The 25101-nt window shown below is 33.6% G+C and overlaps 1 protein-coding gene across 1 annotated transcript in view; it reads left to right on the top strand.

Annotated features, from left to right (window-relative positions):
* MDGA2 (MAM domain containing glycosylphosphatidylinositol anchor 2) overlaps positions 1-25101 on the top strand; it is a 796100-nt gene that overhangs the window by 502823 nt on the left and 268176 nt on the right. Inside the window, exon 5 of the mRNA XM_032405031.1 lies at positions 13241-13373. Coding sequence (XP_032260922.1) covers positions 13241-13373 — 133 coding nt within the window. The remainder of the gene's footprint in view (positions 1-13240; positions 13374-25101) is intronic.

Raw genomic sequence — 25101 nt, 5'->3', positions numbered from 1 at the left:
AATATATGTTAAAAAAAAAGAAAAAAGAAAAAAAGAGGAAGATACCAAGAGGGGAAGAATGAAGGGGGGGAAATTGGAGGGGGAGACGAACCATGAGAGACGATGGACTCTGAAAAACAAACTGGGGGTTCTAGAGGGGAGGGGGGTGGGAGGATGGTTTAGCCTGGTGATGGATATTAAAGAGGGCACGTTCTGCATGGAGCATTGGGTGTTATGCACAAACAATGAATCATGGAACACTACATCAAAAACTAATGATGTAATGTATGGTGATTAACATAACAATAAAAAATTTAAAAAATGTAAATCTAACAAAATCTTTTTTCTGCTTTAATCCCTTGAGTGGCTTTCAAATATTTAGAATAAATCCAAATAATGTATTGCGACCTAGATTATGTTTGACTTTGCTCTGCCTTGCTCTCTCTTAATCTATACTTCACTCACTGTTCTGGTCACATGATTCCTAGAAGCCAATCTTGTCTGTGCCTAGGGTCTCCATGTTATTAATTCGTCCTCATATTTGCTTAGGTAATATGGCAGGGGCCTTCTTAGCACTGAAGACTTATCACCTCAGAAAGGCTTCCCTGACAGATCTCTCTGAAGTAATATCCCTTCCCTTCTACAGTTACACTTTTCCAATTCCCAGTTTTATTTTATTTTTCTCATAGCACTGAATCCATCAAATTATCTCATTTGTGTATTTGGACATAAACTCACTAATTATAGAGACTTTATCTTTTCAACACCTCAAACAGCACCTGACACTTGAAAGATTCTCAATAAATATGTGTTAAATGTTGAGCCAGCCCTTCCACGGAGATGTCTGGATTTTGAGCCATGGTACAAATAAAACTGAGTCCAAGTTACTAGTAACTCTTGAGTCACTCTCTGTAATTCCATCTCTCCTTACCCACTAAAAAAGGCTTAGTGAAATGTGAATGAGAATGATGTTATAATTGGATCCATCTTAATGTATTTCATTTCCGAACTGCCAGTGATTTTCTAGTTAGTTTTTAATTGATTTCTAGTGTAATTTCACTATATCAGAAAGCATACTCTGAACAATTTTAATCTTTAGAAATTTGTTGAGACTTTCATTATGCTAAGCCTATGGTCTACTTTCATAAATGATCTATGTGCACCCTCAAGAATGTGCACTTCACATTTTTGTTCCACATAGGTCACATTTGTTAATTGCGTTGTTCAGATTTCCTTTGTATTTTCTGATTTTTGTGTCTGCTGTTTTAAAAACTATTTAGAGAGGTTAATGTCTATTAATATGGCTATAGATTTGGCTCATCTATTTTTATCAATTTTTGCTTTATGTATTTTGAAGGTATATTATTAGTATGTACAGATATAGAATTATTATAACTTCCTGATAGATTAACTAAGTATATTATCTTCCTAAGTATATTATCTTCCTGATAGATTTTCTGAGATATTATATCTTCCTGGTAGATTATTATTAAGAATGTCTGTTTGTACCTCTAAAAATGCTTCTTGCCTTAAAGCCCGTTTTGTCTGTCATTAATTTAACTACACAAGGTTTTTTTAAAGTTTTATTTAAATTCCAGTTAGTTAACATACAATGTAATATTAGTTTCAGGTGTTCAATATAGTGATCCAACACTTCTATACAATGCCTTGTGCTCATCCCAAGTGCCGTCCTTGATCCCCATCACCTATTTCACCCATCCCTCCAACCCACCTCCCCTGTGGTAACCATCAGTTTGTTCTCTATAGTTAAGAGTCTGTTTCTTGGTTTGCCTCTCTTTTGGTTAGTATTTGGTTTATTTTGGGGGTGGAGGGGAAATAGTAAATATTCACTTCTTTTACTTTCAAACTTTATGTGTCTTTATAATATGTCACTTGTAATCAGTATATAGGTTTTATTGTTGTTTTAATCTGGTGGGACAGATCTTAGTTTTTTTAGTATATTTGATCCTCTTTTTTTTCTACATGACCCACCTATTTTATTTTACTTGTCTCTTTTCTTGCCTTCTTTTGGAATTATTAAATATTTTTAATTATTCCATTTACTCCTCTATATAAGAGTTTTAAATTATCTTAGTATCTTTTATTAGTTACCTTAAAAATTACACCTTGCATCCTTGATTATTACTTTATCACTTCCTCAATAATGATAGAAACTTAGAATACTTTAACAATATTTACCCTTTTTGTATTTTATGTTATTTTTGTCTAGTATTTTAATTCTATTTTAAAATCAACAAGATATCATTATTTGTGCTTTGGAACAATCATTATTCACTTATATTTAGCAACTTTTTTTTTCCATTTTGAGTTAACTTTTGTTTATGGTGTGAGGGAATGGTTGAGGTTCATTTTTTACAGATATACATGTGTTGTAGCACCATTTATTAAAAAGATCATTCACCACTGAATTTCTTTGGCTCTTAAATTGAAAATCAATTGGCCCTGTACATTAGGGTCTATTTCTGAACTATTTATTCTGTTCCATTGTTTTATATGTCTGTCTTTATGCCAATACCACACTGTCTTAATTACTGTGGCTTTATAATAAGTCTTGAAATCGGAAAAAATAAATCTTCCAACTGTATCCATCTTTTTCAAAACTTGTTTTGATGTTTTGGCCTTGTATTTCCACTTAAATTTTAGGATCATTTTGCCAATTTCTACCAAAATTCTGTTAAGATTTTGAATAAAGTTGTGTTGAATCTGTAGGTCAGTTTGAGGACATTGCTGTGGAACCAAGGATGGCTGATATTGGCGGTGTATTATAATCAAGCAAGGAAAAACTTGATCCCCCTCATTTTGATTTTAGTGCTTTATCATGTGTAATATTGCTTTATGAACAATCTGAGGGCATATGTAAAATTTTCCAGCCAATTTTATTTAGAGTCATCAGCTTTTGAGATACAGATTTTGAGTTTTTTGTGTATATGTATATTTATCATAAGTGCATAGGAACCTGGCTGTTTACTTAAGAAATTCTGGAGAGTTTCTTATAAAGAAATTACATCTCAGGGGCAAGGCAGACAGGTGTAGATAGCCACCTGGAAATTCCAGGGTTTCTTTTTTAATGGGCATAGTCAGTTTACTTTTGTACAGGAAGCACAAATACAAATGTTCACTGAGACTAATCTGGTAACATATATATGTAAATCTGTCTGGTATTATGAAAATAAGAACTGGTGAAGTTTGCTGTGCATGCCCACATCTTAGAAAACAATACATTGCTTATTGTTGCCAGAGTTCTGTGTTTGGCCCTCTGGGCTGCCTTTTTGAAACTCTACTCATGTCCACAGTTTCTTCAGGAGGGATGCAGTGGTACTTATGATAATATTACTAGTTTTATATGACTTCAAATACAGAGAGTTACAGAATAGGCAGGGTTTCTCCAAAAGTTCTGTTGAATGACAAAATTAGAATTAATAGATCAAGAATTCTAGGGCTAGAATTTTTATAATACAGATGAACATGATGCAGGGCACATTTTTTTGCCCATGAATCTCTTTGATGGCAAACAACATCCTCATTTGTAGCTTCTAACCACCTTGGAAATTTGGAAGGACTGTGAATTATGGTTGACCAACAGTAGAGAGCAGCAATATGAACTTAGCTTGTGGTCTTTATTTTGACAATGATAAAATGTAATTTTTATGTAGGTTCTAATTTACAATGTTATCATACCTAGCTGTTTTTCTCTACATTGGAAAAAAACCCCACACATTTCTAAGTAACTATCCAGAATTGTGTTATTGAATTAAAGGCATTAATTGTTTAGTATACATATCAAATTTGCTCTAGATTTAAAATTAATTCTGTGTTGTATCCTTGAAATATTTTCCAAGATATATTTGCCTTCCTATAATGGCTTTGGCATTTGTAATGAGATAGGAATGGTATTTAATTTTCCTATTGCTTATTGTGCTAGTGTTTTTATGTGTGTATTTATGTATATATAAAATTCTTAGGTGTTATTGATTTCTTGGATGGTTGTTTCCCATCAACTACCATGTATACTTCGTGATGGAAAAACTTTCCATATTAACATCATTTGTATTGGATTACTTCAGTAATATTTTAAAATTATTTCCACAGATCCTATGGCCTTATGGCTTCATAATGTAAATAAGATCCAGTTAAAATAACTGAGATCTATTATGTGTAAGAACTCTCTGCCACAGAAATAGAAGTTACTAGGCATGGCCCCTCCTCTGCTAATTTTGTTGATATGTATGGGGAGAACTTAAAGTAAATAATGATTATGATACAAAATAAAAATCACTGTCAAAATAGGGGCACACAGTAATGCCAGGGAGAGAGCATTCAAGGTGGAAAACAATAGTACCTGTAATAATACAGAAGGAAGACAGTATCTCCAGGATTGGCTGGTGTCTCTCTGGTTGGCTGGAACAATAATTGGTATGGGTGGGGAACAGTGGACTGTAAAGCTAGGACAGTATGCTGGGACTATATTAGAATAATTCACATTACAGATCATAGTGTGCTTATTTTTTAACATTAGAAAATAAATGTTTAAGAATATTATGTTTCGTTCTTCAATGACAATGTCTTGTTTTTATTAAATAGGATTTCCCCATTCATATTAATTATATCAGTTTGAATCAAATATTTACTTCACCATCCTATTGAGTGAGAAAATATTATTTATACTTTTTTATATAGCTCATGTTAATGAGGTGAAATTGGCCTGAGTTCCTAAGTCTGATAGAATTTATAAGAATATAATGTAGTAAATTTAAGAAGAATAATTATGCATTTATACTTCCACTCAGTACTGAAGATGTAAGCTAACATAGAGTGTCAATTTATAAGTTAATAATAAGTTAGTCATTAGAGATAGAAAAATGATGGTGAATTAAAGTTTTTAATTTTTTTACTGATATCTGAAAATAAATATTTTAAAAAGTTCTAATTTCTTTTATAAGAAAATTAGAAATAGTGCTATTGTAATACTTCTTTACACAATGTCAACATTGTTAAGGGCACTGACTAATATATAGAATGCCTTCCTTTTTTAATTTTATTTACAAAAAGCAGTTTTAAAAGCTTAAATATAGGTGTTGCAAATAATTTGGTCATTGTTAAAGAAACATGTACTTAAATTTTACAAACCACACATTTTTGCTATTTTTCTAGAACTTTCGTAAAGATGTTCATGACATCATCTTGTGTATTGTAATTACACCATCTAATTACAAGACTGAACATATTTATATCAATTACATAGTTAGTTGTAATTAGGCTAATTAGACTAATTATACAATTAGACAATAATCAACTGAAAATTCCTTTTTACAAATCATGGAAATTCACATACAAAAAGCCTTCTATCATCACAGAATATTAAATGTATATGAGCAAAAGAATAAAATTTTATGTGATAAAACCAGTTATAAGTAGTAAAGTCTAAATCATTATAAATATATATATTCAAATGTATACATACATGCCATTTGATAATCTATATATCAATATATATCAAATTGATATATAGATAACATATATAATATATATTGATATCTTCTGTTTTGTTATGCATTATGCTACATATATATATTTTAATATTATGGACTTTGGGAGCTGTTTATTCAAGGGAATAGGGTCATCCTGAATGCCTTCATCATTTCCTGAATGTAGTGAATTAATTAAATAGGTAAGGTTCAAATTCTCCCATAACTCTGCATGTTACTTTCTATATTCCTTCAATAGGTTTTGTCTGTATTAGCCCCTCTCACTCTTTGGCATGCTGCATAATCTTACATATTCGCCTAGATGGCTGTCCAGTAGGTTCACATATTTTGGTACCTTGTTTTCTGACTACTAGATATAAATTATCTTAGCTCACCCAGAATAATTCTCCAATCCCATGATAGCTGAATTGTTCAGATATCCTGGATCTAGAGTTCACAGTAAAAGTTATTCTTTCTTTTTGTCTTTTCTTTTCATGTGCCCATTTTGCTGCTCCATTCTGCATAATAATTAACTAGAATATGCCATCTGCAAACCATTATATTTATTGGGCCATACTTGCTGTGGGAATCATCTCAAAGAGTAACATGAATTTTCTTTTTAAGCCTTAACAATATTACTTCCCAATATGTAGTCTTACTTTTGAATAACATAAACACGAGGCACGTTCCTGAACACAAAAACGTAGGTACACAAAACATTTTTTTTTTTTTAAGATTTTATTTATTTGAGAGAGAGACAAAGAGAGCAGAGGCAGGGGCAGAGGGAGAGAGAGAGACCCCCCGCTGAGCAGGGAGCCCGATGCGGGGCTTGATCCCAGGACCCTGGGATCACGACCCCAGCTGAAGGGAGACGCTTAACCGACTGAGCCATCCAGGCGCCCCGGTACGCAAAACATTTCAGGAATACATCCACTACAGTAGTGACCTCTATATTTTAATGGCCAGAGCATCACTGTTGTTGGTTCAGATGTATCCGATTGTTTTATATATTTCCTTCCCTTGCGGCTTACTTCCCATTTACATTTTCTAATTCATAACTGACTATAATTCTGTGGATGGCTCCTAACTCAGCTTTATAAATCTACCTTTCGGCCTCCCCTAATGTTAAGAATTTTTTATTCCTATTACTATTTGAGTCAATATGGTTAAACAATGTTTACTGAAAGCTTATATGCAAGACAATGAGTTGGCTCTATTTTTTTTCTAGTCAGCAATCTTTACTGAATTGACAACATGCACTGCATAAATGACAGGGTGGAACTTAAAGTGAAGTTATCTCATATAATGGAAAAGGCAGATCGATACAAATATATAATTCAAAAAACAGCAAAATAAAAGCAAAAAAATATAAAAAGCAAATGACAGAAAACATACACAGACAGTCCCCGATTTATGATGGTTTAATTTCTGCTTTTTTGACTTTACAATGGTGTGAAAGTGATACATATTCAATAGAAACCATACTTCAAATTTTGAATTTTGATCTTTTCAGGGCTCGTGATGTGCAGTTAGATACTGTCTTTGTGATGCCGGGCAGCATCCGTGAACCAGAGCGCCCAGTCAGCCACAGCACAAGGGCGATACCCAACTGATCACACCTGATACCTGTATAGCCATTCTGTTTTTTACTTTCAGTATCATAGTCAATAAATTACCTGAGATATTCAACAATTTATTATAAAATAGGCTTTGTGTCAGATGATTTTGCCCAACTGTAGGCTAATTTAAGAGTTCTGGACATGTTTAAGGTAGATTAGGCTAATCTGTGACGTTTGGTGTATTAGGTATATTAAGTGCATTTTCCACTTACAATATTTTCAATTTAGGATGAGTTTATCAAAGATCATTCTCTCTTAGCAGCATAAGATCAAGAAACAGAATTTCCAAGCACATCATTCCCTCTACGGTTGTAGTTAATTTTAAGTCAAGAAACTGGCTATTGCTTAATATTTGACAGATAGGAAGTGCTGTGACTAGCATAACATTTAAAGGAATTGGCTTTTCCTCGTATAATTTTTGTTTTTTTACCAAGAACAGGGAGGACCAGGAGAGTTGGCCATGTATCTATTCTAATAGTCCATGTGAAAATATTCAAATGTAGAAAAATTACAGAGAAAGAATCAGTATCTAACTGATTATTAGTGTGACAAGTTTTATAGAAAGGATAGAGAAATGAGAAAGTAATGAGGATGATACAAGAAATATAACAACATAAGCGAAGGACCAAGTGCTTAGTGAAGAAGAATGAAGTCTTGATTTTTATAGATTTTATATTTTTGCCTTTTATTTCAGAAGTCATTATGATTATATATTATGACTACATTTCTTCTTGAAGGATATGATGGGTGGAAAAGACCAAATTTTAAGAGCATTCTGTCAATCAACAAATATTTATTAAGCAATAGATATGAAAAGTTTCTTACTATGTATTGTGAGAGAAACAGGATGCCTCTATCACAGGGGCCTTACAATTCAGTTAAAGAACATAAGGCAAACATTGAATGGTAACTCATAAGCAAACACTAAATAGTGATTTATAAATAGATGGCATGTGATGTGATGAGCACTGGGTGTTACACGCAACTGATAAATTATTGAACACTCTATCTGAAACTAGTGATATGTTGGCTAATAGAATTTAAATAAAAAATAAATAAATAAATAGATGTCTTAGTATAAAAATGCAATAAAAATTCCAAAGAAAGTGAAAATTTACTTCTAATTGATAAGCTCAGAAAAGACTATAGAATATATACTATTTTTTTTTGAACTGTACCTCGCTTAAGTTGGGAACAGAAAAAGACGTATATTAGGGGGTAAGGAGTAGTTTTTTTTTTCCCCTAAAGATTTATTTATTTATTTTAGAGGAGGGAGGGGCAGAGGGGGAGAGAGAGAGAGAATCTCAAGCCGACTCCCAGCTGAGCAGAGAGCCCAACACAGGGCTTGATGGAGCCGAAATCAAGAGTCAGACGCTTAACAAACTGAGCCACCCAGGGTGTTTTCTTTAAAGATGGGAGTGTTTTCTTTAAAGATGACAGAGTGTTTTCTTTAAAGATGACAGAATTGGATATTATAAAGAGATAGTTCAAAATAGTGATGAAACTAATTGGATGGGAATAAGGAGTTTGAGGACTAAGGAAAAAGTAATTTTGCTTAGACTGCGTAGGGTCTCAAATGACGAACTGAAGTTTTTGAAATGGTGTTTCAGAGGAGAGATGGGTAGAGTTTTCTAGCATGGACCTGGCATGATGATGGTATGTCTGGTGGCAGCTACAGAATGATTAGAATAAAGGAGAGCTGCAGTTCTCCGTAGTAGACAGTACATCACCTTAGCCAAAATGAGCACGCAAGCAATGTTTGTTAAATCAGTGAAAAGGGTCTAAGACAAATATTATGCCTATAGGATTGGAAAGGAAAGGTCATTTCATGAAAAGAAAATTAAAGAATAATCTAAAGTTCTTGATGTCATTGAATGTGGGGTAATGAGAAATGGTAAAAAATGAATGATGCCATGACTTCTGAGTCTGGATTATGGGAAAATGATGATGGTTTGCATTAAAAAGAACATCAGAAGAGAAAATAGGTAGTGCAGCTAGTCTAATGGAGTGTAATAGTGAACTCACGGAGTTTAATATGACATTGTATGCCCTACTGATGAAAATCTCCGTCAAGCAGTTATCAAAGAACGTGAGATGAGGCAGGAAGTCAGAGGTGTAATAGGGAGAGGAGAGGACATGTGCAGGGAGGCCAGGGACATCCAACAGGAAAAAAATACAATCTAGAAACAGAAGAGGTTGGGGCACCTGGGTGGCTCAGTCAGTTAAGCATCTGCCTTCTGTTCAGGTCATGGTCCCAGTGTCCTGGGATGGAGCCCTGCTTTGGGCTCTCTGCTCAGCAGGGAGCAAGCTTCTCCCTCTCCCTCTGCCTGCCTCTCCCTCTGCTGGTGCTCTCTCTCTCTCGCTTTCTACCTCTCTCCCTCTGTCTGTCAAATAAATGAATAAAATCTTTAAAAAAAAAAAAAATAGGAGAGGCAAGTCTGACTTGTTCATTGGCATAGTATGAGGTGGTTTCTTTCTGAAGGGGGGTGGGTAATGCAGGAAAAATAAAAGTCAATGATCTAAATAAATACATAAAAAAGAACGATCAAAAAGAATTAGAAAACCAGGATAGATTATCTTAAGAGATCCAGAGTGGAGGAAAATACAAGTGCAAGATCATAATTGCTAACAAATATTGCAGGTAAAAGGACAGGCAAAAATTGGAGACGTTCGATTTTATTAATTATAATACTATTGGTGATTTTTTTCAAGTGTGTTTTTTCTGTTGTTTTGCTTAGAGATTTGTCAGGAACCTATACATTGATGTTAATTAAAACTATGGTAATGGATCAGATTCCACTGGGAATATATTAGTAGAAGATTGCAGACTAAAATTTGCACAATAGATAGAAAATGAAATGGAAAACAACCAAGAGGTGACTAACTTAGGATATAATAATTACCTACACATATGGGCTGTCAAAGTAGCAAAGGCAGTCTAAAGTGTTAGAAATAAACAGAGAAGTATAGAAGCATAAAAAAGAAAGATTTATTGAATTGTAACAAAAGAGCATCATTAATGACATTAATAGGTACAGTTTCAGTGGAGTGTTGAAATATTTTAAAAATATGGATTAAAAATAATTTGTCAGTGGAAACAGAAACAAGTACTGGCAGAATATAATTAACTCTGTGAATAAGAAACTTTATCACTAAATGTACATCTAAATGACACTGTTTCTCCTTTGTATGTATTTGAGAATCATTATTACTGTATGATTGCTTTTAGAATATTGACTATACATACATTAACATCTATTGAATTCATATTGGGCGCCAAGCAGATAATAATCCTGGAGAAATAAATATGTGCAAAACAAAGCCTTGAATGGTGAAATATAGGTAGTTGTAGCAGTTTTAATTGAAAAAATATTCATTTACAAAGTGTCTCTCCTATGCTAAGTCCTATGCTAGGTGCTTGGAACATAACACTGAGAGCAGGACAGATGTAATCACTGCCCCCTAGGTACTTACTGGCAAGGGGATGAGTCTGGCAGAAAATAAATCCATTCCAGAAATAAATGGAAAAATGAGAATGTATTATGAAGAAATAAAAGCACACTTCACAAAAAGGGATTTCTCCTCTTCCAGAAGGTGAGGCAAGGCTTACCTGTGGAAGTAAGGAGTATTGGGATCTAAGAATGAGATGAAATTGATAAGGCATAGAGAGGTGAAGAGCCAAGCATGTGCTAAGTTTCTGTGATAGAAGGAAGCTGGATGTAAGGCACTAAGAGAATGAGATGAAACTGGGGAGGAAAGGAGAATGGACCATATAGGGTTGACCATCATGTTAATAGCTATGGTGTTCACTTTAAGAACAATAGTTAAGTCATTGATGTGATTTAAGCAGAGAAATGTCATGATCAGATTTTCATATTAAAAAAAAAAAATTCTGGTTGCAGGTCATTATGCTTGCATGTGTTTTTTTTTAAAGATTTTATTTATTTGAGGGGGGGAGGAGGAGGGGCAGAGGGAGCGGGAGAGAATCTTAAGTAGGCTCCATGCCCAGTGGAGCCCCATGCAGGGCTTGATCTCTAGACCCTGAGATCATGACCGAGCTGAAACAAAGAGTCAGACATTTAACCAACTGAGCCAACCAGGCGCCCTGCTTGCTTGTGTTCTTAAACTATACTAAGCATAATCAGGAATTTCTTAGCAGACTATAGGGTGTAGAGCATTACATTAAAAAATAAATAAAAAGAATGGTCAAGAATGAACATATTTCAAAATTAATAAAAGGATCTGAGAGGGAGATACTGAATATATGAATAAGAAGTAATTGAAAGTCTAAGATTCTTGTTATTAAAGAAGGAAGAATAAATTTAGAGGAATAGATCTGAAGTTCAGTTTAGAATATGTTAGTTGATTTTTAGGTGTCTGTGAGACATCAAAATGGACATATTGAGGTAAAAATTTGGTCTATGTATATGAAACTTAAGGGAGAATAGAGATGTAGACTTGAGGAGGGGGACAGGAAGATAAGGCTTGTGGTAGCAAGGACAAGATCACCTAGGGAAATTTTATAACTCAAAATTAATTGTGAGACAGACAGTTCCAGGGATACCAACAGTTAAGTGTTGAGAAGAGAAAGAAAAGTGAAGAAATCTAAGCAATAATAGTCACGAGGTAGAAGGAGTATGATATATCATCTCATTCAAAAATTATCTGAGTCAACTCGTTCTAGTATAATATTTTCTTTCAACCATGCTTTCTAACTAAGCACACACTTCTAGGCATTGTATTTAGTAAATATAAATGAGAACTCTGTAATGCACTGAGAGCATGTTTTAAATATAAGTTCTAGAAACACACACATTGACTATGTATATTCATGTGGGATGTATTTGCTTTTGTTTATGTAGAAAAAATACAGTATCTTTCCTAAAGAAAAATTGAAAGGTAGGAGATTGTTCCTTAGTCCACTGGGGAAAGTAACTGACTTAAGACCAAATTTTGACAGTGAATGAATGGAATTATGGCTACAGTGCCCTTGCATCCTGAACGAGAGATTCATTTGACACATTTGAAAAACTAGGTGTCCACGCCTGTGTGAGCAAGTTTTTTTGCAAATGAGCAAGCAGTGCCTTTGTGTCTTGTTACTAAGTATTCCGATCCTTCTGAAGAGTGTATGAAAGTACTGCAATTTTTAGGATTTGAGAGATGTTACACATGGTTACATATAAATGTTATTTGGAAAAAAATTAACATTTTGAAAATTGTTATACCAAATATGATTTCACTGGGATACTGTTTACCATTTCCATAATTGAGTTACTTATGAGAGGAACTATTTTGAGATGGTGCATTAATGACCTTAGAAAGTAACAAAGTCTCAAAAAACCTATTTTAAATTGAGCAGGTTTTCTTTCTTTAATTTTTATTGTTGTTTGTTTGTTTGTTTGTTCTTTTACCCTTTGAACAATTTCAATGTTTTACGTGGTCTTTCTTGGCTCATCAAGAATTTGTAAGATATTTCTGTCTACTTGCCTGATTTGAGTCTATCTACAGTTTTGCAGATTTACCTGGAAGATCTAGACCTTGAGCTCCTGAAAAATAAAATTGCAAACACAATAATGCTTTAGAAACATTCATGAATGCTTCTTTAAGGCATTTTACATCTGTCATCTGTCATTGATATGTATACACAAAATATTTATGTATATAAATTTAATTGCCTGTCATTAGATTGACTTCAATAACTTTGTTCTACCAACAGTGTTTCATTTATTGGCTTTTCTTCAGAATCCATTCCTTTCAAAATATTTCATGGTGAAGTCTGCATAGATTGTAGTATTTGTTGAATAAACTCCATTATTAAGTACACTGTTCTGATCTTTGCACAATAATTTGCATAACTACCCCCAGAAATAGATTTCTCCCCCTAGGAAGCTAGTTTGCAAAGAAAACGTTATGAATTTTCATTTCAGTCTCAGCTTTTATCCCCAGGTACATCACAGTGTTATTTTTAAATGCATGGTTTTTTGTTTTTGTTTTGTTTTGTTTTTTTTAGGGCATTTCCCTTAAAAAAAAAAAAAAGACAACCTGACACATTTTGATAATAATATAATTTATACAATGTAATGCCATGATTCATTCATTCATTCATTCATTTTGGTTACCATTGACTTTTTCTAATGACCTTTTCTACATTTTTAGGGTGAAACCAAGATCTTAAAACTAAAGAATCTTCGACCTCAGGACTATGCTAATTATAGCTGCATTGCTTCAGTGAGGAATGTATGTAATATTCCTGATAAGATGGTGTCATTTAGACTTTCCAATAAAACAGGTATGGAGCTGTTTTATGTGTTATGTCTGTTATCCATAGCTAATGCTTAAAAAGGTTAAGTTTCTTATAGACCAAATGATTTCTATAGTATATGTAGGAACAAGGCATCTTTTTTTTCCACAGAGAAGTCTATGATATCTGAAAAGTTATTGGTAAATGTACACTGTAAAGTTTAATTGCAATATGTTGCCATGTAATGTTTGTTTATACAGCATACAAAATTATAGTTCCTTAAAATAGTATATTCATAAATGTCACAATCATGCCCATATCCTGTTCAAAGAAATTCTGAGAAATATTAGATTCTTCATATAAAAATTTATGGTCTAAATTGTTAAAAGTGTTTTGTGATTCCAAAGCTAAGTAAAAGAATCTCTCTCTTACTCTGTTTCAAGTAAAGAATGTTAATTGGTAATTTCAGGTAGGTGTTTTTAGGAAAGTATTTTTGTAGAAAATGTCAAAACATTAGCAAGATTGCGACTTAAGTTAGCCTGTGTTTAGTAATAGAGACCTCAGAATAACTGCAAGCATGTTAAAGAGGAATTGCTAAATGAAAGAGCAAAGAGAAAGCGTGGGAATGGACTGTCTTTTGCATGATTGTGTGCGAACAATCACATTAATAAATTAGAATTTGAACTGGTTTTGAGAAACTTTCAGTGGCAATTAATGTAAATTTTTACTTTCAAATAACGCTATTAAAATAAAGAGTTTTAAAAGTAATTTTCTCATTAACAAAAACCTTAAAAAGTGTGGGTTTGGTGTGCCTGGGTGTACGTTTTGATTCTGCTGCTTATTAGCTCTTGGATCTTGTTGAACAAATTGCTTCACACTCTAGCTCAATTTCCTCACAAATTCGTAACGTTGTAGGGAAGAATTAGTGAGTTAATATACATAAAGCACATGGAACACACTTTGTCCGTTTTCCAACAAAGAGCTAGTCAGCATCCAGCACATTTGATGAAAAGATTATACCTGGGACTTTATTGGAAGGTGAAAAAAAATGGGTGCTCAAGTGTTGATTCATCAACACAGGTTCCGTTGATTTGTTAAAATCTTGAAAGATAATTTTTAAAATGTATTCATTCATGTATTTGCCAGAGACTTACTGGGTTCCTATTATGGGTCTGCAATGATAGGCATAGGAATATTGGCTAAGATGTAAATTGCCTTAAACTAGAGAAATGCTTTATTAAGCACTGGGTAAAAGTCATTGGTGGAAGGTAAAAGGAGAATGTGGGACATGAAAGTAAACTTTATCAAGAAGGATGAGAAATACTTGAGGGAAACTACATTGCAGAAAAATAAAATCTTAGTGAACCTAAGACTTATAAAAGTTAATAATCTCGTTTCACTTAAAAAAAAGAAGAAATAGGATATTGAGAAATAAATATCAGAGATTAACATATAAGAGCTGAGTGTGATTATGTTGTTATTCTTAGCATGAAATACTTGGTGAATTATTATAATTAATTTTGTTTTTCTTAGTTTCTTTAATATATTTTTAAAATACCCATGATCCAGAGAGAAAAATTATAAATAAAATGGAAGTAGGTCGTATAGGATGGATAAACATATTGCAGTAGAATAACAACCAAGGAGTAGGTATATTATTACATATGTTACAACCTTGCCCTTGAGCAGTGCTTTATTACTTGTAAAAGTATTTCATGTTTATTATCTCAGTTTATCTTTATAACTACTGAGCTGTAGGCAGGTAGATTTTTTTTGTTTTTCTTGTTTGTTCTATCACATCTTTCTCTATCATTTGATACATAACACACTAGCCCGTGGTGATTAAAGTATCCACATTAGATTGTTTTGAGAATGAACTAAATCAACATAAACCAAAATTCATTAAAGACAAAGAGGTACAATGAAATCATATTTAACATTTTTTCTGCTGTAGGAATGTGTATCTTTATTATTTCCCAATGTCCCACAGCTACTAATGAGTGGGGACAAAATTTATCCCAATGTGTGAAGAGTTATTTTAAATAGGAGACTGACTAGCTATTCAAAATTTTTGTGGAGCCAGAGAAAATGAACCTAAATCTTGGCCAGAGTTTTACTAGGAATAAATAAGGACTTTTTAACCTAAAGCTGAAAGGAAGAGATTACCGTGAGAGGTGATAGACTTTCCAATTCCTGAGGTCTTATAAAGCAGCTGGGTGGCTTTATTTCTGAGGTGATTTTTAACAATTGCCAGCTCAGAAAACAAAGACTTGACTCCCTGTCCTAGGGAGAGAGCACAGGAACTCTGTCATATAAATGTTTTGTTTAACTCTTCAGCTTTCTGTCCCATTCTTTATTTTTCAGGCTAAAGTATTGTATATCTAGACCAAACTAACAAAATAACCTATTATTCTCTTTCATAAATTATCACATAAAGATTTTAGATTGATGTTCACTGAAAATGAACATTAGAGTTATGGCAAATAATTGGGTTAAAAAATATAAGCTAGTACCTTGTTTGACTCTTCAATAACTATAATCAAACCTGTCATGTGGTTTACATATTCAAACCAGGTTTGCTTCAGCATTTTTCCCATCTGGTTGTGCTCAAAATTGGAAGAGTTGGTGCATTTCAAATAGGTGAAATCATTGAGGTAGCTCTCAAATTACACCAGAAATAAATTAAGCTTTCAGCATCTTCATGCAAACAGGCTTATAAACTGACAAGTGCATACAGGCTAGTTCATTGCTTTCTAACACTGGAAGAAGATCAGGAGTCACCATTGGCATAATCAGTGTGAGAGACAGGTATTTTTTTTAAAGATTTTATTTATTTATTAGAGAGAGAACATGAGGCGGGGGGGTGGTTGGCAGAGGGAGAGGGAGAAGCAGTCTCTCCACTGAACAGGGAGCCCAACATGGGGCTCAAACCCAGGACCCCAGGATCATGACCTGAGCGCAAAGTGGACACTTAACCGACTGAGCCACCAAGGTGCCCCAGGGACAAGTACTCTTTATGGTTTCATTCTTGTGAATCTTTAAAGGACATAAAATTCCCATGTTTTTAACTCTTGGTTGGAAAATGTCAAGGAAAATGTTGAATGTATTGAGGGGGAGAATATTCTATTATAAATATTGTAATATGTTTGATTACTCTTCTCTGTTAATTAATATGTTGAGGGTAACTTTGGAAATAATTGTTGTAATGGAGATGAGATAATTGACTATCAGATGTATTTTTGGTACAAGCAAAATTTTATTTTAACAGTTCTATAGTCAATGAAAAATTTTAAATGCAGTCAGTTTATTGACCTGATTTGCACAGTGCCCAAATAACATAGCATATGAAGATGGAAACAGTGTCTGCTGTGGATAAAGTTTTGTAAATTTTTTGCAGCAGAACAATTGCATCATGGAGCACAGTTTTCTGGGCCCTTCCTGCACCTGCTGAATTAGACTTTCTGGGAATGACCTACAATGTATACACCTTAAACAAGCATAAATCATTACTTTGGAAAACAGATACTGTCTATATTATCAGAATGTTTTCCATGAACCCATTCTTTGTGAATTGGAACTTTCGTTAAAAATAAGTCTACTTTGGGGTGCCTGGGTGGCTCAGTTGGTTAAGTGACTGCCTTAGGCTCAGGTCATGATTCCAGGGTCCGGAGATCCAGCCCTGCGTCAGGCTCCCTGCTCAGCGGGAAATCTGCTTCTCCCTCTTCCTCTGCCTCTCCCCTCCACTTCTGCTCTCTCTCTTTCTCACTCTCTCAAATAAATAAATACAATCTTTAAAACAAAAGCCTATTTTTTTACAACTGCTTAAAGAAGCCATGTTCAGGTGTCATTTTAAAAGGCAATATCATCTGTAGATTTATGAACAACATGTTTTCTTAACTTTCCTACTGTGAGTTGGCATTATAGTAGAGCTTGTAATTGTATGTCTACCATGTCCAATCATTTGTTAGCCCCTGTTGATTACTTGGTGTGCTATGAAAAATCTCATGTCACAGAAATGTCATTATTTATCATCCCTAATATAGCTGTCTTAGAACTTATCGTGACAATTTAAACAATTTTATAAAACATGAAGCTTTAGGTTTATTTCTTTATTGTCATTAGGTTGTAGCAGGGTCCAAAGTTGTTTTGGTTATTTTCTTACTCCCATTTGGAAGAAAAAGAATGTTAGCTCTTGATTGATAAATTCTCAATGTAGCTATATTTTTCTTAGTTCATTAAAACAAACCTGCTAAAATTTGTAAATTTACAATATTGATAAATATAGATATATATTTTAAATTAACATAATTATGGTAACTATTAAATATTAAAATTTCTCAGATTATGTGTGTTTCTAATGTGAGGGCATACAGAAATTATGATAAAACAAATTTAATTTATTTTAATATATTTCAAACACTTACATATGTTGATGTCTCATGATTTCAAAGGCAAATAAGAATTAAGTAAGTTACTTATATTAGGATGAAAAACATATTTTGTAACTGCTTGAGAGGGTTATGATGTGTTCTATAAAGAAATGGGACAGGTGGGGCTAATTTGACTTAATTATATAGGTCCTTTGATTCAGTGGGTTCACACTTAACATTTATAAAAATTATTTAATTAAGTTGTCTTCCTTAAATGCACATCACATTTAGGAACCAAGTCATTGCAAAAGTGTTACTGGCCAAATAAATAGGGGAAACCTATACCCCTTTCTCCTCTTCCTCTCTTTCTCCCTTCTATCTCTCTTTCTTTTTCTTTTTCTTTTTTTTCACCCTTTCATCTATGTTAATAAATTATCATGAAAAAAGTTAGAGGGATTAGGAGACATCTCTGTTTCTTATGTTAGATAACTGTTGTCTATTCTTCTTATTTTATATAACCCACAGGGAAAGTGTAATATCAATGCCCAGCAATTGCAACAAACCTCAATATAACATTTTTGCAAAATGGTGATCTATTTATGGTAATTTCCTCCTATGTTTATGGAAATTTAACTAATGTATGTAGGTGTTGTGAGAAATAAAATAATATTTCATTTATAGGAATTTTGTAGGAATAGCTGTAGCTATGAAATAAAAATACATAAAAACTTCCTCTTATAAAATGGCATGCCCATTGTCATAGATAGTCTAAGTGCAAAGGAAGGGGCAGTAGACATTTTGCTATACATCTAGGTGCTAACCTCATGCATTTTTCTTAGCTGTATGGATATTGCAGTGCCTTGCCTTTAGGTGATCTCCCTGCATCTACCCAATCAATAGCATCATTTATTACAACTTAGATATGGTATTTCACTAAAAGTAATAACTTAAAAAAAAAAAGACTAAGTTTGTGAGAAATACATAGTGCAAGTACAATGACTTCCTGGACTAGTTTGCTTGGGCTACCATAACAAAATAACAGACTGAGTGGCTTAAACAACAGAAATTTATGTTTTCACAGTCTAGAGGCTAGAAGTCTAAGAGTAGGGTGCTGTCAGAGTAGAGTTTTGGTGAGGCCTCTCTTTTCTGGCTTGTAGACAGCCATCTTCCCCCTATAGACTTTCCTCTGTGGTTCATAGAGGGAGAGAATGAATGAGCAAGAGCTCTAGTGTCTCTTCCTCCTCCCATAAGGACACAAGTCCTATAAGATTACAGTCCCGCCTTTGACCTCATTTAACCTTAATTATGTCCTAAAGGCCCCAACTCCAAATACAGTGACACTGGGGTTTAGGGCTTGAACATGTGAATCTTAGGGGCACACATCTCAGTCCATAATACCTCCTTCAAATGACTGAAAGGTGGGCTTTACATTTCGGATTCCTTTTCTTTTAACATTTCAGGTATTGGGGTGCCTGGGTGGCTCAGTCAGTTATGTGTCTGTGTTTGGCTCGGGTCCTGATCCCGGGGTCCTGGAATCGAGTCCCACATCGGGCTCCCTGCTCGGCGGGGAGCCTGCTTCTCCCTCTCCTTCCGCCGCTCCCCCTCTCTCATTCTCTCTCTCAAAATAGATAAGTAAAATCTTTAAAAAAAATAAATAAAATAAAATTTCATGTATAAGTTTATAATATATGTTAAATCCAAGTAAGAAAATGAATCTTCCATTTAGAGAGAAAAGACTTTCTTCAGTGTTATCTCAAAGAGGGAACTCTAATGAGAGTGTTTTGTGGACCTATTATTTTTATCTTTGGAGAAATGGTAAGGGAGCAACAATAAAAGGTAAGTGAAACTTTAGGTAGGGACAGAAATCACTTTTGTAATAGTATTATCATGAATTTTTAAAAGCATGGTCAAAATATTGAAATAGGATCACAAATAATGTATCAGTGAACCCATGCATTTTTTTTCTGATTCCATTTTTTTCTGATTCCAAATTTCTGATTCCATTTTCCATGTGCAACAGAAGACAAAACAAAAGGAAGAAAACAGAAAAAATCCAAGAATCATCATTTCATGCACAAATGTATATTGAGAACATGAATTCCTTAGTAGATTTTTTTATCTTAGATAATTTAGATTTTCTAAATAGTATTTACTACTAGATGCACCAAAGGAACACACATATTGTTGATGTGTCATCATTAGAGAATGAGATGTTTCCTATAACTCTTTTGCATGAATTTCAAAATTCAAAAGCCTTAGATTCAAATTCTGGTTTTCTGAACTTGGAGATGTTACTTAGCTTCTCTAAACTTATTTTTCCCCTCCCTAAAATGGGGATAACACAGAGTCCAACCTTATTTGGTTTTGTAGGCTATAAATGCTATAAAATGAAAAACTTTTAAAAATAAGTATCTGGCACATAATAAATATAATATACAGTAGCTAGAATTGGATTGTTAACCTAGATAATAGAAAGAAGGAATAAAATGGTACCATCAGTAATCATGGTGAGATGGTGACAAGAATCTTAGACTTTTTGTTAGGATATTACATACAGCTTCAACCATTGATGACTAATCTTGAAATAAATTCATAATCTTTTCTAAATTACTTTTATCGGTGGATAAATGAAATAATATTTCTCAGAGAAATCTATAGAAATGAATACATATTCTGGTATATTTCTGTCTAAACTATTATTGGCAAAAATGTTTAGCAGAAATAAAATACTATTTTGTGAAATTGATAATGGTATGTGAGGGAAATTGAAAAAGCTTGCAGTAGGGTTGATATGCAGCAGATTCTTAATCTGAGCGCTCATCTTTTCCTAAGGTAATCAAACTTATATATGCCCTATTCTCATTAATGTATCTTCAGAAATGTGAAAATACAGGTGATGAGTAAGCAGTGAATCCAGGGATAGAAGCAGTGGTCATTATGGGATTTCAACTTTGGTCTTCCTGAGACTGTTTCCAGAGCAACAAGGTGACCCAGATTTTCCAAAATCCTATTACCATAGTAACAGGAAGTTTGCATGTTGGTGAGATCTCCCTACACCTGCGTATTTTGTTGTCCTAGCGATGCATTTTTCAGGTTAGTTATAGCCAGTTATCCTGGGTCTATGAGTTCTTATATAAAATACTCCTCATAAACTAGCAACTCTCCCAGAAGGCATCATAACCCAGACACAGTAGATATCTAAAAATAGAACAAGAATAAAAAAAACACTTTTAGTCAAATGAAAGGAAATGCTATCATATTCATTGAAAGGCATGTAAATTATTGATATGCTATCTCACAACTTAAATACTTTGGAGCATATCAAATAGTTTGTGTTTTAGGAAATATCTAGAATAATTCATTGGTAAGATTTTTCTAACTTTAAGTAGTTGCTATTCTTCATATGCTTTTAAACTGTAATTAACTTGAACAATTTAAAAATTACTCATAAGAATACAAAAGTTCAAATCATGTGTTTTATAATATTTCTTTCAGCAAATTGAGTGAAGATATGCTAAAATGAAGTAAGAGGATTTTTAAATCCCTGAGAATAATTAATTTTTTATTTTAAATTGCTTCTAGATTATGGATTTGTAGACCATGTCTTAGTACTTTTTAAGATTCTATTGTTCTAGTGAAACTGCCTAAAATTAACATTATTATAAATACTAATTAAATTGCTAGAAATGCATTTTAGACTTGTTTCATGGTTTTTGAGTTTGACACTCATAGCTTATGATACAGAATACTTCCATGATCATTTACTGAAAATTTTGAATTTACAAGTCATTGACTGTCATGATGAAGATATAATAATTTCCATTAGTGCATGTACCTTATCCCATTATTTATTCAGCTTAATCCTAGAATTGATTATATCAAGTAGTCATCTTTAAGGTTGCCAACCATCCTTGTTTGTCCTAGACTCAGTTGAAGTCCTAATCCTGAAAAATCCTTTAATCCCAGGAAAACCAATGATGTAATTCAACATGCAGCCTACCTCCGTATAGGATACTAGTCTTCATGACAGTTGTTAATGATGGAGCATATACAGCTTTAAGCAACTTTATATAGAGAAACTTCAGTGAGAAGACCTAGGTGTGGATCCTGGCTCTCCCTCCCCACTCTGCAGCACTCTGAACAATTCCTTCAACTCTTTGCACTTGCTTTTTTGCTCAGTCATGTTGGTAATGTGCTCTGAGGTGGGTTTCAGGTTGACGGGAAGACAACATTCACTCTAAAATTCCATTTTTATTTAGCAAGATAATATCAACAACAGTAAAAATTTAAATGAAATGTAGCTGCAAAGAAGTAGATGCAGCCTCTACACACAGAGATACTCTTGGGCCCCAAAGTCCATGCAAGAAAGGTTCAGGCTTACACAACTTCAGAATATTAATACCTCATTGTGCTGTTGTCCTTTTATATATGGGGTTTACATTGCTATTCAGGAAAAAGTGAAGCTAATAAATAATCTCTGAACCTAATGCACCTATTTGAGGGAATCTTTGCAAATATTGCGCTTTTAATATTGCTTGTACAAAATTTAAAAAATTCACTGACAGGGAGGCTTTAATGCCCCTCAAGAGAGGATGCATCCCTAGCTACTGTTCTCCTTCAAACTCTAAGGCATTTAAAAGTATCAATTTCATTTTTACTTAGCTATACATTTTGGGAAGTTTAAATGAGATTAGCCACATTACTCATAGGACTTTTTTTTTTTAAAGATTTATTTATTTGACAGAGAGAGAGATAGCGAGAGCAGGAACACAAGCAGGGGGAGTGGGAGAGGGAGAAGCAGGCTTCCTGCCGAGCAGGGAGCCCGATGTGGGACTCGATCCCAGTACCCTGGGATCATGACCTGAGCCGAAGGCAGACGCTTTAACCATTTGAGCCACCCAGGCGCCCCTGCTCATAGGATTTAAGGCTCTGTGTTGTGGCTAAATTGTAGCCTTGTGGTCACTTTTACTATCATAGAGTCACAGTAACGACGACGAGCCATAATTTAAAAGGTTCACATTGGTTTATTAAGACTTTTAATTAAACCTGAAAAAGCGAGAGAGAAAGAGAGTGACCCTCTATTAGTTTATACAGGAATAGGGTCCCTAGTGTATTGTTACAGAGACTCAAGCTGAGAGGAGACTGGTAAATGGGAAATAATAGACAAGCTGAGTATCAGAAATGCATTAACATCAATCTTTTGATTGTAAGTCCAGACATAACATGTACCTTTTTTTGCTATTGTGGCAGTTATTTCCAAAGCATCACAAAGATCTCAGCTGTTCCGTCAATTTCGTCTATTTTAAGATCCACTATTTTTTCTAATAGTGACATACTTCTGTTGACTTATTTGCTACTGTTCTATTCCCATAGAAAATAGGTATGTCCAATTGTTTAATAATATGCTTTGGTTTATGTTTTGAACAGTATTTCTTTCTGGAAGCTCCTTTTAGTCACTCTGCTTTAGTTGCTGTATTGTACCACTTGAGCATTTTATTGACTGCATCTTTCAATCACACACTAATCCAGTGAATGTGTAGTAGAGTCAGCAGTATTGATTTCTGATAGACACATTGTATAATAGGAATTTATTGATGATGGCCTTGGCCTCTTGTTTTATTAATGGCACCTAATATCCTGATTTGGCAAGAATAGATGTTATCAAGAAACCAGATATAAAGTTTTTGACATAAAAAGATGTGACAGTTGTATGAAGCTACTCTTTAAGTTTTCACTTTGGCTTGGCACTGCAACATGGTGCTCAACCAAGCAAGAGGCAGGATTTTAAGTCAGCCAAGGAAAGCACTACTAAGTAGTGTTCTGTCTCTTTAGCAAAATCCAGCAACCCTAGTTTGCTTTGTTTTACTGAGAAGTCTTCAGTTCTAACATGGTGAAATGTAGGCAATTTTAGATAGTTTGACTCAACAGGTAACAATAGGTAAGAAATTCCTTCAAAATTATTGTCCCATATTAAATGCAAATTTCAAAATATATTTCCAAAGCAATGAGGAAAAAAATAGGCACAACGGGAAATAAATGAACAAAACTACTGGGAAAATGAGCAGTGTAATAAGGGTTCTTGTTAAATTTCTCTGGGATTAAATCTACTAAGACACTTACTCAAAGGGAACAAAAAGGGGGAAAAGAGGATAAATTTTGATTCTCTATATCTTTCTAATTCTCTTGATGTTGATCGGAAATACTTAATAACTCTAGTCCTGCCTCATTGCATATTGTCTTTCAACTTTACCTCTAGATCAAATCTAGATAAAAATTGTAATATTCATGTCTTTTTCATTTTGGAACTGTAAGTAAAAAGCAATCTGGTGTGATATCCATATAGTATTATGACTCTGTGGACCATACAAAAATATGATTCCATTTTTCAAGGAACCTGAAAATTCACTGAATATACAGTGGTCTGCATGCTAAACATTGTTTTGTGTGTTTAGGCAAAATGTTAAATATGAATATAGGTTTAGAAAGCATGATTATAGGTATACAGATCCAAAGTCAATGTAATATGGATTTAATTTTCAAGTTGCTGAAGAACTAAATAGGCAAATCAATACATATCAATATTAAGAACTTGAAGAAAAACAAAAAAATCATTTGACATTGAAAACAAATGGTATTTGTGTTCTCTGCAAAGATAATTTCAGCAGCTCATATTAATCATGTAAAATGGGAAAATGTGGATTTACTGAAATCTATAATGAAAATATCAGAACTAAAATGTAAAAGCTCTATTTCCAGTAGCTTTGAGAAATAAAATATTGGCAGGACATTTCATATGTACATTTCTTATGCGTAGAGAGGAATTGAATTCAGAGGTGATTCAGTCAATGTTTTCTCTCTCATATTAAAATAGTATTAAAAAGGTTTTATTGGCTTTTAATCTTTCCTTAAGCAACATTCCATTTTGTGCAGCTTATTTAGTTCTTCTACACATGCTACATTACAGTATTATCTTATTCAAAAAATAAATACCTCCCTTATCATGTAGCAGCATTGTCCTAGAACATGGCAGCAATATATTTAAATATTCTGAGTGTCTGAAATCCCAAGATAAGAAGTATAGCTAGTTTAATGGTTAGACTTGAATTGACTCTCATTGGAATTAGATCTGTAATGACAGTGTTAAACAGCAGTTACTATTTAGAGCATGTCAACATGATACCATAGTGACACCTACAAGGTCTATAGTTTAAAATCATCATTTTCTCCAGTGTAAACCACAGTTGTATGGCTATGTAATTCAGTCCTGTAAAATGGCTCCTAATCACACACAAAACTTGAAATCAAATTTCTCTATTTCAGTACATTTATTTTTAACAGATTATGCTCTGATTCTTGTTAAGCCTTCCTTTTTCCTTTTTTATTTAATTAACTATAATTAAACATAA

This window comes from Phoca vitulina, unplaced genomic scaffold (genome assembly GCF_004348235.1).
Source record: "Phoca vitulina isolate PV1807 unplaced genomic scaffold, GSC_HSeal_1.0 scaffold7, whole genome shotgun sequence".
Classification (NCBI taxonomy): Eukaryota; Metazoa; Chordata; class Mammalia; order Carnivora; family Phocidae; genus Phoca; species Phoca vitulina.
The sequence above is the reverse complement of the archived record's forward strand: the minus strand, read 5'-3'. Positions and strand labels throughout refer to the sequence as shown.